The sequence below is a fragment of the Lepisosteus platostomus genome, chromosome 8, assembly GCF_059453375.1.
Source record: "Lepisosteus platostomus isolate fLepPlt1 chromosome 8, fLepPlt1.hap1, whole genome shotgun sequence".
Lineage (NCBI taxonomy): Eukaryota > Metazoa > Chordata > Actinopteri > Semionotiformes > Lepisosteidae > Lepisosteus > Lepisosteus platostomus.
In genome coordinates this window covers 27,026,410-27,040,706 of record NC_142618.1, presented here as the reverse complement: position 1 = coordinate 27,040,706, position 14,297 = coordinate 27,026,410, and the positions used below count along the sequence as shown (strand labels likewise).

The 14,297-nt window shown below is 36.5% G+C and overlaps 1 protein-coding gene across 12 annotated transcripts in view; it reads left to right on the top strand.

Annotated features, from left to right (window-relative positions):
• The window catches only part of LOC148657144 (pituitary adenylate cyclase-activating polypeptide type I receptor-like), a 189,352-nt gene that overhangs the window by 136,081 nt on the left and 38,974 nt on the right, over positions 1-14,297 (top strand). For all 12 annotated transcript variants that reach the window (XM_088643017.1, XM_088643018.1, XM_088643024.1 and 9 more), the window contains one exon: positions 10,619-10,726. In XM_088643017.1, the coding sequence (XP_088499143.1) occupies positions 10,619-10,726 (108 nt within the window). The remainder of the gene's footprint in view (positions 1-10,618; positions 10,727-14,297) is intronic.

Genomic DNA, 14,297 nt, shown 5'->3' with positions numbered 1-14,297 from the left:
AGAGAAAAGTGAATAATAGAAGAAGAGGAGGATGCTCCCTTCTCCTCCAAAACCTCTATCTGGCAGGTATTATTATTTAATTGGCTTCTAGATGTTGGGCCTGGTGTGAGTGAGAGTTTGTCTTTTTGCATGTTAAATTTGCCCTGTTGTGGACTGGTATCCCAGCCAGGGTGCATCCTGTCTTGCTCCTTTTGTTTGCCAAGATGAGATCTGGGTCCCCTCTGATTCTGCAAAGGATGAAGCTTTTCAAAAATGTATTAATGGAAACCTGATTATCAGACACTGCATGAGGAACCTTATTTACTATATCTCTTGCAGTAAATGCCCAGCTATCTACATTTGAGAAACAGGAAGGAGACTCGGAGACCGCTTCAGAGAACATGTCAGGGCCGTGAAGATTAAAAATCTCTCCAAACCCATTGTTTCTCATTTCACCTCTGATGGCCACGACCACTCTAATCTCTCCGTTTGTGTTCTCAAAGACGGTTTTCGGAACTCATACATCAGAAAGACTACCGAAACCAAACTTATCCTGCAGCTAGGATCACACGTTCCCCCATCTCTTAACGACTACTCTTCTTTTAAATTTTCTCAATTCATTGGAAGTTTCATTTCACACCTCTCTAAACCTATTCTGACTTCACACCTCTTGATTGGCCTCTCTTTCTGTCCCCTGCTCCCGCCTCTCACTCCTCCTCTCTCCCAGCATTTGTTCTCCTGCTACTTTACCTTTGCCTACTGCCTTGTCTCTCTCACACCTGAAGAAGGCTCCACGGCTGAAACGTTGTGTTTCTTCTTTTTTTCAGCATGGAATGAATTTATTACTTGTTCCAAAAATCAATATATACATATACTGTAGATTCAAAGTGTCCATCAATCCATTTACTTACTGCTTTATCCAATACAGGGTCGCTGTGAAGCCAAAGCCCGTCCCGGCATGTTAAAGACAAAAGACAGGATACACCCTGGCCGGGACACCAGTCCTTCGCAGGACACACACAAACACAGACACGCACACAGTTATACCATGGCTAATTTTTCAAATAAATTAACCAGATAACCTACCTGTGTGTGTTTGCACTGTGGGAGGAAACCCACATAACATGGGTAAAACCTTTAAAGTCCTGTACATAAAGCACCCCAAGAATTGAACCAGGGGCCCAAAACTGTAAAGCAACAATGCTAAGCACTGCACCACCAAGCTGCCCATCTTTAAAATAAACATTATACAATTTTATTTATGCAACATAGTAAAGCAACAAGAGCAAAGATATATGTGAATCAGTCTGTCATGATACAAATCACTGATCACTCATAGACTACAAAAATACTAATAACTAATAATAAGGGTTAAAATGCATTGACTATTCCACTTGTTGTGTCACAATCATAATTTAAATCAGTCTTACATGACTACTTCAATATTCATACACCCAAAGTCAAGTCATTATTTACTGTTATGGACTTTTATAATGAGAATATTGAGTTTTTGCTCATCCAAAAAAAATGCTGGTCAAGGTATTCTGTGGAGATTATATAAGTTCTATTGGGAAAGGAGAGACGTTCTGCTTTGCATCACTTTTGCCAGCAGCTCTATCACCCTGCAGTTCAAAACTGGCAACCCACTGAAGCTAAGCCAGTTACCTGGACAAATTGCCCCCTTAGCCTTTACCAATCATGGCCTCCTAATAATCCCCATCTATGAATTGGTTTCATCACTCTTTTCTCCTCCTCACTGTAAGCTGATGTGTGGTGAGCGTACTGGCACACTACGGCTGCTGTTGCATCATCCAGGTGGATGCTGCACATTGGTGGTGGTGGAGGGGAGTCCCGATTACGTGTAAAGCGCTTTGAGTGGAGTGTCCAGAAAAGTGCTATATAAGTGTAAGGTTTTATTATTATTATGTTAAGACAGCTTCTCCAGAGTGGAAATAATTCCATTTACATTCAATCTGAACTGGCTTTTCAAAAGTTTGTGCATAACGTCCAAATCTAGTTCATACATAAGTACGACAGAGGTGGGGAGAAACTCTTTTAACTTGTTCCGGTTGTGGCTGGTACTACTGGATATACATTGATATTTAGGCATGTCAACAAAAGTGTAACTGTATTAATTTCATTCTTTAGGTGAAATTTCATCTGGCTATCTAGTCACAAAATTTCTCGGGTCTTAAAGAAAGTCTTGGGCAGATTTCTGTTTATTTATGGTCTCTTTAAGCCTAGAATTTCTTGAACATAAGTTTGTTTACTTGAAATTCAGGGAACGCTGGTCACAGTCATACTGTATATTTGATTAGCTTGCCAGGTTCCCAAGTTTTGATGGAGAGAGGAGAAAATGTTTGTTTTAATTTGTCAATAATTCCTCTGTGGTTGGTTATCATTGCATGACTTGACAGGTGATCTGCATCTAGCTCTCATTCCAGATATGTAAGTCTCTTTTGGGTTAGTAGACAAAGAGGTGTTGATGTTAATCCCCAGAGATTTCAAAGAGAGACCCATCCAATGATGCCATGTTTCATTTGAAAGTTAGAACATGCTGCTTAATAGTGAGGCCTACCGGAGACTTTAATCAGAGGATCTACTGTAGTTATTGTCAGTTCAAGGCTACAGAAAAAATATTAAAAATATTTTTGAATATTTAATTCTAAGCATATTAATAATATTGCCGCTACATGTGTGTGCAGTAAGTAGTGGGCACATCATGATTGCACCTGTAAAAAAGGTTAATCTGAAACAGCTTGTGTGTTGTCTGCATTCTGCGTTCATGTTTAAATCAATTAGCTGGTGTGCAGAAAGAACATATTGTCCCAGTCAGGACTACTCTCCAGTATCCAGTTAGTCTAGTTATCTGTCTTGTATACAGGAAATTGGGAGATGATTAATTTTAGATTGTAGAATAATGATGTTGAGAAGAAGCTAGACCACTTACTGTATAGTAACTGTTTAAACAATTAGATCAGCCTCTGTATGGGAGGCTACAGTAATGTCACATAGCATCTCATAGCGATTAAGAGAGGAGTAGAGACAGTGTGGTGCCATCCTGAGGAGTCAAAGTGGCCCAACATTGTCCTTCCTTCTTCATAACTAAACAAACTCCACTTCGTCAAGTGCATGAACAGAACAGAATTTAAATATCAGTCGTCACATTTGTGTTGTGTTATTGTGATGGACAAGTGCACACCTCCAAAAAAAAAATCTGTCGCTAAAAAAAATAAACCCAATATTTTTTTTGAAAACTCAGTTTAGAAAAGGATAGAGCAAGACCCTTACCCCCAACTGCTCCACGGGTGCTGTACAATGGCTGACTCTACACTCTGACCCCCACTCTGAGCTTCTCTCCCTGTGTGTCTGTGTCTCATGGAGAGAAAGCTGGGGTATGCGAAAAGAGGAATTCCTAATGCAAGAAATTGTATATGGCTAATAAAGTGACCTTATCTTATCTTACATACCCAGATATCACAGGACCTTAGAAAGTAGACAACCTGAAATATTTCACATGGAAAAGTATTTATGACTTGCAGCCACCAGTATTCATTCTAGCCCCTTTATACATTTTACAATTTGGGCAGACCAAATGGGTGACTGATTGGAGAAGCATTGTAATGTATTCACTCTGTAAACTACTTCAACAAAAATCTTTCCTTTAAATGTGCATATGTACTGTATGGCTATTTTATTATGGTCTATTTGTTTTAAGTCAGTTTTAAATAGTTTGGATAAATTTGTAGTATCGCAATAAACATTACAAATATAAAGGGATTGCAAACTGTACTGTACTTCATATTTTTGTTTGGCATTTATTCTCCCCGGTGACCGTCTTGGCTGTAAGATCACTTTTGAGGCATGAACCAGGGAGACTGTTGCAAGGGTGCAAGTGGACTGGAGGGAGGCATGCTAAAAACATACAGGCATACCGTATGTACAGTATCATCTGTTCACCCAAGTCTCAAAGCAAATAAAGCCATTTTCCTGTTTTCACCATCAACTGCTCTGTTAATGGCTCCTGCTGAGAATTATGTGCTGATGCGTGCTTGGGGGTTCCTGAGTTGCTGAGTCTGCATGAAGTTACTCCTCCTATTAATGCTAAATAAATATGCTGTGTAAAGCCTGCAGTATTCCAAATGAAAATGCATGAGAGTGTTAGGAGCAATACTTGTATTACATGAAGTAATACAAATGAACTATTAAATGGAAAGATATTGCAAATTCCATTTTTGAAATCTTAAAGATTAAAAAAATATATATACCTGTAGTTAACCTAGTAATATTAATCCAGCTTTAAATATGGAAGGTGGAATACATTTAAAACTATACAGTCATGGGGTGTTTTTTTAGAATTAATGATCCTGTGGTAAAAAACAACACATCATTCGCAAGGACTAACATCATTCAATAAGAAAATGCATTTCACAATGTTTAAGAGTGAGGTACAGTATAAGAAACTTTGTCTTAACCTATTTGGCTGAGGGCCAACCACCTAGCCTTATACTGAGAGAGAATTTAACCAAGGGACAGCTGCAGTGATAGAGATGGGGAGGAGGAAGGATGTATTTATTAGTTTTGGGTTAATGATTAACAATGGTGAGGAACATTTCCTGCAATGCTCTGAACTGAATACCTTAGGATACCTATTAATTAATTAATTGCTTACACTTATATAGCGCTTTTCTGGACACTCCACTCAAAGCGCTTTACAGGTAATGGGGACTCCCCTCCACCGCCACCAATGTGCAGCATCCACCTGGATGATGCGACGGCAGTCATAGTGCACCAGAACGCTCACCACACAGCTATCAGTGGGGAAGAGAGCAGAGTAATGAAGCCAATTCATAGATGATGATTATTAGGAGGCCTGATTGGTAAGGGCAATTGGGAAATTTGGCCAAGATGCCGGGGTTACACCCTTACTCTTTTCGAGATGACCACAGAGAGTCAGGACCTCGGTTTTACGTCTCATCCGAAGGACAGCGCCTGTTTACAGTACAGTGTCCTCGTCACTATACTGGGGCATTAGGACCCACATGGTCCGCAGGGTGAGCGCCCCTTGCTGGCCCCACTAACACCTCTTCCAGCAGCAATCTTAGTTTCTCCCAGGAGGTCTCCCGTCCAGGTACCTAGTCTACACCTAGTTTATTTGAAAGTAGAGTAGTGAACAAAACTCTAATGAAAGCTTAAAACTCAGATTTTTTCCCAAAATAATGTTTGTCAATATATTTATCCCTCCTTTCTTCAGGGAGTACCACAACAATTTCTGCCATCTTTTTTATCTTTTATTAATATAAAGGACTAATATCCTTTATATTATACACTATACTGTAAACAGGCGCCGTCCTTCAGATGAGAAGTAAAACCGAGGTCCTTGACTCTCTGTGGTCATTAAAAATCCCAGGGCATTTCTCAAAAAGAGTAGGGGTGTAACCCTGGTGTCCTGGCCAAATTTCCCATTGGCCCTTACCAATCATGGCCTCCTAATAATCCCCATCTATGAATTGGCTTCATTACTCTGCTCTCCTCTCAACTGATAGCTGATGTGTGGTGAGCGTTCTGGCGCACTATGGCTGCCGTCGCATCATCCAGGTGGATGCTGCACATTGGTGGTGGTGGAGGGAAGTCCCCATGTCCTGTAAAGCGCTTTGAGTGGAGTGTCCAGAAAAGCGCTATATAAGAGTAAGAAATTATTATTATTACATAACCATGGCTAACCTTGTCTACTTAGTGACAAGCACTTCAGAGGAGGATACATAAAAAACTGGTTCCCACAATAGTACTTATGCAACTCTGATTTTCATAAATCTTTCAACATCTCTGATCAATGTAAAATCCACAAAAAGCCTGTTTTTTAAATTTGTTGTACAAACTGTTGTTTGTTCTGTTCTACAAATAATAGGTTAATGATTAAAACTGAGATTAAGTTTTTATTCATTTTATTGAATAACAGAACATGGTACTGTTTAATTAACATCTGAAAGTGCATGTCACATATTTATCTCAGTAATAACCACATCTAATGCAAAACAATAAAAAATAATCTATTAAACTATTTTGTCCCTGAATTGGTATAATAGTACATTAATTAGATCTGTATTTTTGGACATACGATAAGCATCACATAAATCCTGAAAGCTGCTTTGCTTTTCATTGCTAGGATAAGTTTAGACATCAGCAAGGAATGCAAAAAAGGGACAAAAGGTTATCCATTCATTAAAACAAGGCCAAATTGGCTAGCTAATGTTTTATTCAAATTACTAACCTCTGCGCCAGAATAATTGGTAGTCTTTGACAGTCTCAAAGATACCCTCAAGCTGTTTGGGACTGCATATCTAATAATTAAAATACATCTGGTGCTGGTCACTGGTCGTGGCAGCTGTGATCATCTTACCTTATCTATATTTGCAGTAGTGCAGCTTTCGGTATAGCTAGAGGACATCACAGGACCAACACTAAAACATTACTTACAGGTATTATGAGATATAATTGAAAATTATGGACACATCAGGGGGTCACAAATTTAAATTGCACCCCAGTGTATTATGCATGGATCCATATTCTGCTTACAGATTAAGCCTGGCAAAGTTCCCAGCTGCTGTTAAGGACAGTATCATTTGCTCAAGGGAAAGATGTAATTACAGTGCTGCTCTCTAGATATTAAAAATACACTTTTAAGTACAATTTGTTTTCTGACTTTGTTTTTGACATTGATTAGAGCATTTCAGTTTGTTTTCCTACACAGGGGATTTAGATAGCAGAAATATTTTATACCTGTATGAGCCTCATTGACTTTTTAATCACCTTTGCCTTTCCTATTTTTCTGCTCTGTAGTCTAACATCCTAAAGGGCATACTGATATAATAAGAATAATAATTAATAATAATTTCTTACACTTATATAGTGCTTTTCTGGACACTCCACTCAAAGCGCTTTACAGGTTATGGGGACCCTCCTCCACCACCATTAATGTGCAGCCCCACCTGGATGAGGTGACAGCAGCCATAGTGCACCAGAACGCTCACCACACACCAGCTATTAGTGAGGAGGAGAACAGAGTAATAAAGCCAATTCATAGATGGGGATTATTAGATATACAGTAATAAGATGGATGTCAGACATTCTCTAGATAGCTACCATCTTTGGCATGGGATTGTTGTACAAATCGTTCAACTTTTCCAATTTCCATTACCATGTCTGTAGCCATGGAGACCCCTTGTTTCTCTTGGTGCACTTGGGCACTGTTTACTAAGATAATCTTCTTCTCACCAATGCAGTTATCAAGACAAGGATTATCCCATTTACAGAGTTGACATTTAATTCTGATTAGATTATTTGTAGTGGCAACAATCTAATAATCCTACAAAATAGTCTCACAAATCTTTGTTTTTTTTTCCTTATCAGTTTTATCAGTGTATTCTGCTGGGTATACCTTCCAAAAACAGTGCCTTGCAAGTATTATTTTGTTATCCGTATGCCTGTGTTACAGGTATGCGTTAATATAGGAAGGGTATAGTTATCTTCACTAACACAGACACATCCATGTTGCACAGGCAACTGAGTATTGTACTGTGGGGTGGAGCATTCTGATCCCTGTTCTTTACACCGATTTCTCATGATATTGTATTAAAAGAAATGTAGAACTTAAAAAATAAGGAATAATAAATAATAAATAAAGGAAATACAGTAACTTAAAAACCATAACTACTGTATACATAAAATACCAATTAAAGGTACCTGCTTTTTGCAGGGTTTAGTAAGAACTGAATCTGTAATGGAGTGACTCACCTTCTGTTTGCTATTCTGTTCATGGCAGGAGAAAAGCTGACATCCTATTTGAAATGACTGAACTAGTCCTTGAAAGGAGAGCACATGCTACTTGATCTGAATAGCAATGACAAAGAGCCCTTCACTGGAACCATTAATTCCCCACTGCACAATAGAATAAGCTAAGAATGACAGTAGCTGTAACTGCTCATTTTGCAACATTGGTATTCCAGCTAAATAGTACCTTGGGGTTGAGAAAAGTAGCAATTGTGTTGACAAAAAGACACCAACTGTCCTCTCATTGGCAACAGTGTTTTCAATTGTACCATCAGTCAAAACCAAAGCATTTTGGATCTGTAACACTCTGCTAAGGAGATACTTTTTTAATAGTAACGCAAACGTGTTTAAGAAAACAGCCATTGTTCTTAAAAAACCTTAGTTGGTGTACACTTGGTTAGGCTATATTTGATTTCCTTATTAACATTCTGTCAGCTTTTTATGAAACAAGTTGAATAGCTGTGCTGCATATTTCGTCTGTTAGACATTCACTCTAACATTTTTCATGCTGTTCCATGTACAGTATAAATTAAATGAAATGGATGTATACAGATCCAGTATCTTTTTTGTGCTTGTATGCTTAATTGCCAAATCTGATCTCCAGCACTAAATATTGCTATTTTACCACTATATCACTAATCAGTGTAATATACTGCATATGAAAGTAGTATAGTCCAGATAGGTTTTGATGATGTTATTGATTCTGTTTAGTTATTATCATTGAATTAAGAATGCCATAACGGCTAATTCTATTAAATTGTTAATACAAAAATATAATAATATCCCAGGTCTTTAATATTTTTATTTATTATTTTCAATGGAGTATTTGAGTATCACAGATGAATTTATTGTACATTTTCTTCTAATAATAAGAAAAGAAATGATATGATGTCTTAGATGGCCTTTTTTCACAGAGGCCACATAAGCTGTTCTGTGTGATGTGATCTGATGTACAGTTATCTTGCTGATGTACAGTTCAAGGATCAATAGTTACTTTGGCATCTTAGTTCCATTTTTAGCACCTGGACAACCTCATGTGCCACATTTGAAATTGATTTAGACTTTTTTATTGAAGTGATTTATTAAGTTTCTGCCATGTTTGTGATGTAGTAAAGGTGTTTATGAGACAGTAAAGAAGACATTTTAAAATTTAAAATTTGTAATTTTTTTTACATTTAATATACTCTAGGTAAACCATATTTAAAAGAAAAAACATTTTTGTCCTCGGGACACATTTTCCAATTTTGATGAATGTAATTGACCTGAAGTTTGGATGTATAAAACAAATGAATTATTTTACAGTGACAAGTCAATGTATTGCACTAAAAATAATCTGCATTAGAGAAAATTGTGTTTTATGAATTGCTCACAAGTTTCAGTTTTTTGGACTTAAACCATCTATTGCATTTTATCTGTTTGTTGCCAAATGGTCTCCCTTAACAGCCCTTAAAAAACAGGAAATTGCTTTAGTCTCCTGTAAAAATTGCTTTGCGTTATCCCAAAGTTAGTTAAATTCTTTCTTATTATGAGGCATAGATGAAAAATGCAAAAGAAAAATAGCAACGTCAGGGTTACAGTTATTTCAGAGTCATGTCTTATCTTGAAAAAGTAAGATTTTCCCTGAACATTATTTAAATATTAACTTTAGAGTTGTAGAATAGGAATACAACATACAGTATATACATACAGATAGTGGCTGAAGGAAATGAAAACACCTGGTAAATAACATATACCAAGAGTATTATAGTTTCATACATGTGAGGCTCATGTATTAATTAAACAAATAACAACCCAGTGTGCTTTGTTATGTATAAAAATGATGAACAGATCTAGTTGCCTATAATTATGATTGGCATGCCTGCCAGAGGAGAACATTTCCATCTAGCCATCCATCAATTTTTAACTAACAGTGGTCTGTGGGAGGAAACTGGAGCACCTGGCAGAAACCCATAAAAACACAACGAGAACATACAGACCTCACAAAGATAGCACACCAGGAATTGAACACAAGACCTTACCACTGTGAGGTAGAAATGTTAGCCACTGTGCCACCCAAGCATAAAATTTGAATATAATTTATTGAGAAGGAAGTACTGTATTTGGAACCAGCTGCTAGACTCTGCCATGTGTAGAAGGCACATGATGATAAACTAAGTTTTAAATGTTAAACTCTTAAATACGTATCTGTAAAATAAGTTGTCAGCAATAAACTGCATTTTTGTCCTAACATGGCTCCAATCTGGTAAACGTTCATACCATTAATATACTGGTTCAGGGATAGTCCATGTTAATGTACAGTATGCATTGTAATGTGTGAACACATTTAATGAGCTAGCATCATATACCCTAGCATAGCAAGTTTGCCCCTTGTCTTTGTTATGCATGTATGAACTGGGAGATGTACCTGAGTTTAAATCGGAGGTTCCACATTTATATTTCAGTTCAGTTAAATTATAAATAATTAATTTAAATTCTGTTACTATAATTGCATTATGACCATTGTGACATCTGCTTTGGCAACACTGAGGTACAGCAGTCGGTGACAACGTCTAGTTTCAGTTTCCCCAGTTAAGAACTGAAGTAGATACAAGAAATCTTGTCTTAAGTATGCAGTCAAGCCTAAACTTAAAAAGTCTATAGTGTCTTTTGTTTTATGCTTCTTTAGTGTTTTTACATTTTGAGGTGGTGCTGCTCCCTTGTGTTCAATCATGAAACAGCCCTCGTCTTTCCTGGAATCTGAAGAGCACATATCTCATACTTCACAAAAATGTACTGTATGTTTATTCTTTGATGTTTTTTATCTTTACAGGATGTCCTGGGATGTGGGACAATATTACCTGCTGGCAGCCTGCTATGGTTGGACAAGTGGTCAGTGTCCACTGCCCAGCATTATTTCAAATCATAAACTCTGAAGATGGTGGGTAATTTTAAACTATTAAAATGTGTGCATGTGCTGAAATAAGAACTTAGTTCAAAATTGATTGAAATGCAGTTCTCAGTTTAAGTTTATTTGTGTTTACCTAGATTTATAGTTAAGAAGACAAAAAAAATATTATTAGAATGTAACTAAATATACTGTACCAGTGATTATTATTTTTTTTTTACTCTGTGCATTTTCTCATTATTATCTATGGTTGAATAATATTAAACAATTAACTAAAGAAGTGATTAATTCTTTTATGAACATTGTCACACAGATTACGGATAAATCATCACTTTACAAGCTGCGATTGGTTGTAATTTTCCCTCTTCAGTATTTTATTATATTCAGGGACTAACTATTAGATTGGTCAAAGCACTACCAACACAGAAGCTAAGAAAGCCTGATCATCATTAGTACCAGGATGGGCAACAACCAAGGAAAATGGGATTGTGTCTAGTGGTATTGGTGTGGAGCATTAGATGGAAGAATTTCAGGGGGTTATCTGGGACACGGGCTGTAGGAAATAGCATCCTTCAGATAAGGCATTAAAAAGAATCCACATAACTCAGTCACTTGTACAATTTGGGCTTGAACATGTACAATTTGGCCATCGTAAAGTTTCATCTTATTTCAGTTGGTGAAGCAGTTTTTCTTTCCACTACCAAAAATCTACTGTAGGTAGTGAGACCTCTGGTGCAGAATCTGATAATTGATAATTGTGGCTACATTGTTCAGCTGCTGCTTTTTAATTCTGCTAATTAAAAAATAAATAAACTTGTTTAATCAAAGCAAATAAAAGTAATGTATTTTAAGGTAATCTAACTCATGAGATAAGGCTACAATACGAAATATTGTGTTTTCTTTCTTCTCTTTTCAGCATGGAATAAACCTATTACTTGTTCCTATATAAAATATTCCTTCTTTTAATTAAAATTTAAGAATTAACAGGATAATCAACTCTGCATAAGTATGTCTAGTGTATGAAGAAGGGGATTTTGAACTACATAATTAATACTACAAAGGCAGCATAACAGATATTAATGAAGCTAAGCCAGGGTAACCTTAGCGTCTTATGCTTAAGCAAATCTGCTTTCTTGCCAGGCATTTTTAATCTTGCAAAGTGAGAATCAGACTTTTCCAATGCTCCTGTAGAAATTTTGAGATCCCCAGAAGAATAGGAGATGCTTAACAGTGTTTGACAGCACACATTTAAGAGTGAAGCACTTAATTTTCACTTACCCTGTGCGTACATGGAGAGTGTAACAAGGGCTTCAAATTAAAATGTTATGCATTGACAGCACACATTTAAGAGTGAAGCACTTAATTTTCACTTACCCTGTGCGTACATGGAGAGTGTAACAAGGGCTTCAAATTAAAATGTTATGCATTGTATACAGATTCACCCTAAAAGGAAGTAAATCAAACATTAAGAAAGCTGTTGTCCAAATGGTTAAATAAGTAAACTAAGCAGAAAATGTATGTAACATTAATTAAAAATGTATGATAAAGAAGAGCAATATCCAATTAAAGGAAGAGTGTTTAATGAGTTGTATAAGAGGTTAAAAATTATTAGAAAAACTAAGATAATTAAATAAATATTATGATGGGGTTTAAAATACAGATGCAGCCATTCAAAATGGGTGAGGTATTTCGCGGCATACCGCGACACGCCCACCGGGGTATCACGCGGTTCACGTGTGTCACGTGACTAACTATCCGGCGTCGCCTTGTAAAACCGCCAGGGGGAGCTTAACCTCTCATGTACAGCATTCGAGCCTTTAATTTTGAACTGTGTATTACAGCATGTTAATCATCAGTCATTAAAATGTTGGTATATTTTATGAAAGCAAGATTGCTCAGTTGGACAAAAGTACACAACCTAACTTTATCAGAAATATTTATGCATCAAAGCCTTTACTGAAGATATTACTAATTGTATTAATAATGGATGACTTTGGACAAGCTGTATACTCAAAGTATAATTTCTTTAGCACATTTGTACAAGCACTTGGAATCTGTCCAAGCCATACTTTGTCAGGCATTTTGTTTTACTTCAACGGGCATAAAAACTTCCTTGCTTTTAACAGGGCGTTTCATAATTTCTAACTACGAAAATGATTTAAAATGCGACACCTATCATGAAAAGAAAAAAATACACACCAGTATTCCATTTCTCCCTAAACATTGTAAGCTTCGAAGTCTTTAACTAACGTGATACCGGAGTCAACAAGCATACTTTTAGAATTTGATTTAAAGGGAATATAATATGGAATCGCGTATCTCAAGAATTTAATAACGGTATGATTATATCCGTGTACTGCGGGAGGGCTGTTTCGCCTGCCTGCTTATGCGAGCTGTCTTGTAGCCTACTGGTCTAGTTGCGTGATTATCGCGTAACATAAACATATTACCGTATGCAAACTGTACTGTATACAATATGTATATGTATATTTAATGTCTTAACTGTGCCCGTTTAAGTATTGAATATTCATATCTAATTTTACCACTGAAGGGAAATCTTAACATAAACATACAGTATATGGCTGGTCTCGGTACTTTAAAGAAAAAAATACACACCAGTATTCAATTTCTCCCTAAACATTGTAAGCTTCGAATGAAACCACTAAATAAAGACATAAATATAGAAATCTTAAGATTTGTTTTATTTAATGTTGGTAGCAGGATGAACTGTCAGAGTGTATATTTTGTCGCAAAGTTGCTACAAGATGTTAACAGTGAAAAAGGTATTTAGAAATGAGTTATTTCAAGATGAAAAAGAAAACATACACGAAACATGGTTTCATTACGACCAGAATCGGTCTTGAGATATTTTTAACTTGATTTACAGTATTTGAGAGGTATGTCTTAACACCGATACTACAGTGCTTAAGTACTGCTCACGTATATGTTTCTAGGTTTATATTATGCATTTCATACGGTCAAATTACTTTTGAGCAACTAATAAGAAGCGCGAAACGGTATGCGTTTTAGTTTCGTTTTGTGCTGGAACCCGTGGATTGATTAGAGATATCAAGTACATACAAGTCATTTTTTAAATGTTGTAGTTCGTCTTGAAAAAATGTTACGAGTACATCATCTATCAACAATTACACAGGTTCTGTTTCCATATTGCGGATTTTGGTTAGGTACAGTATTATCAAATCCAGTGGCGCTGTGTGTTACTTTACTGATTCCCAATTTGTGATTGAAACCTGTAAAACCGGTTTAATTCGTCACAGCCAGCACTCTTCAGGTGTGAGGGTCTTCTGCTCAGAATGAAACGCTAAAATGTTTGTGTATATTCTAATGGTAGTGGGGGCAGGGTGTGTGGGAACAGGTTTGTTCTTCACACCTGAAACATTTTCTCTGAAAGGATTTTCTTAGCAGTTTAACCGATCTTGTTACAGCATGTTACAGTTTACTATTATTAACCATATTAATTTTAAGTGCTTAATGTAAAATCTTGTAAAAATATATTTTCATTGTTCAAATATACATTAAGTCTGACTATCATATAATAAGTTAAATACAAAACTAAAGAAAAAATAGGGTTAAATATAATTCA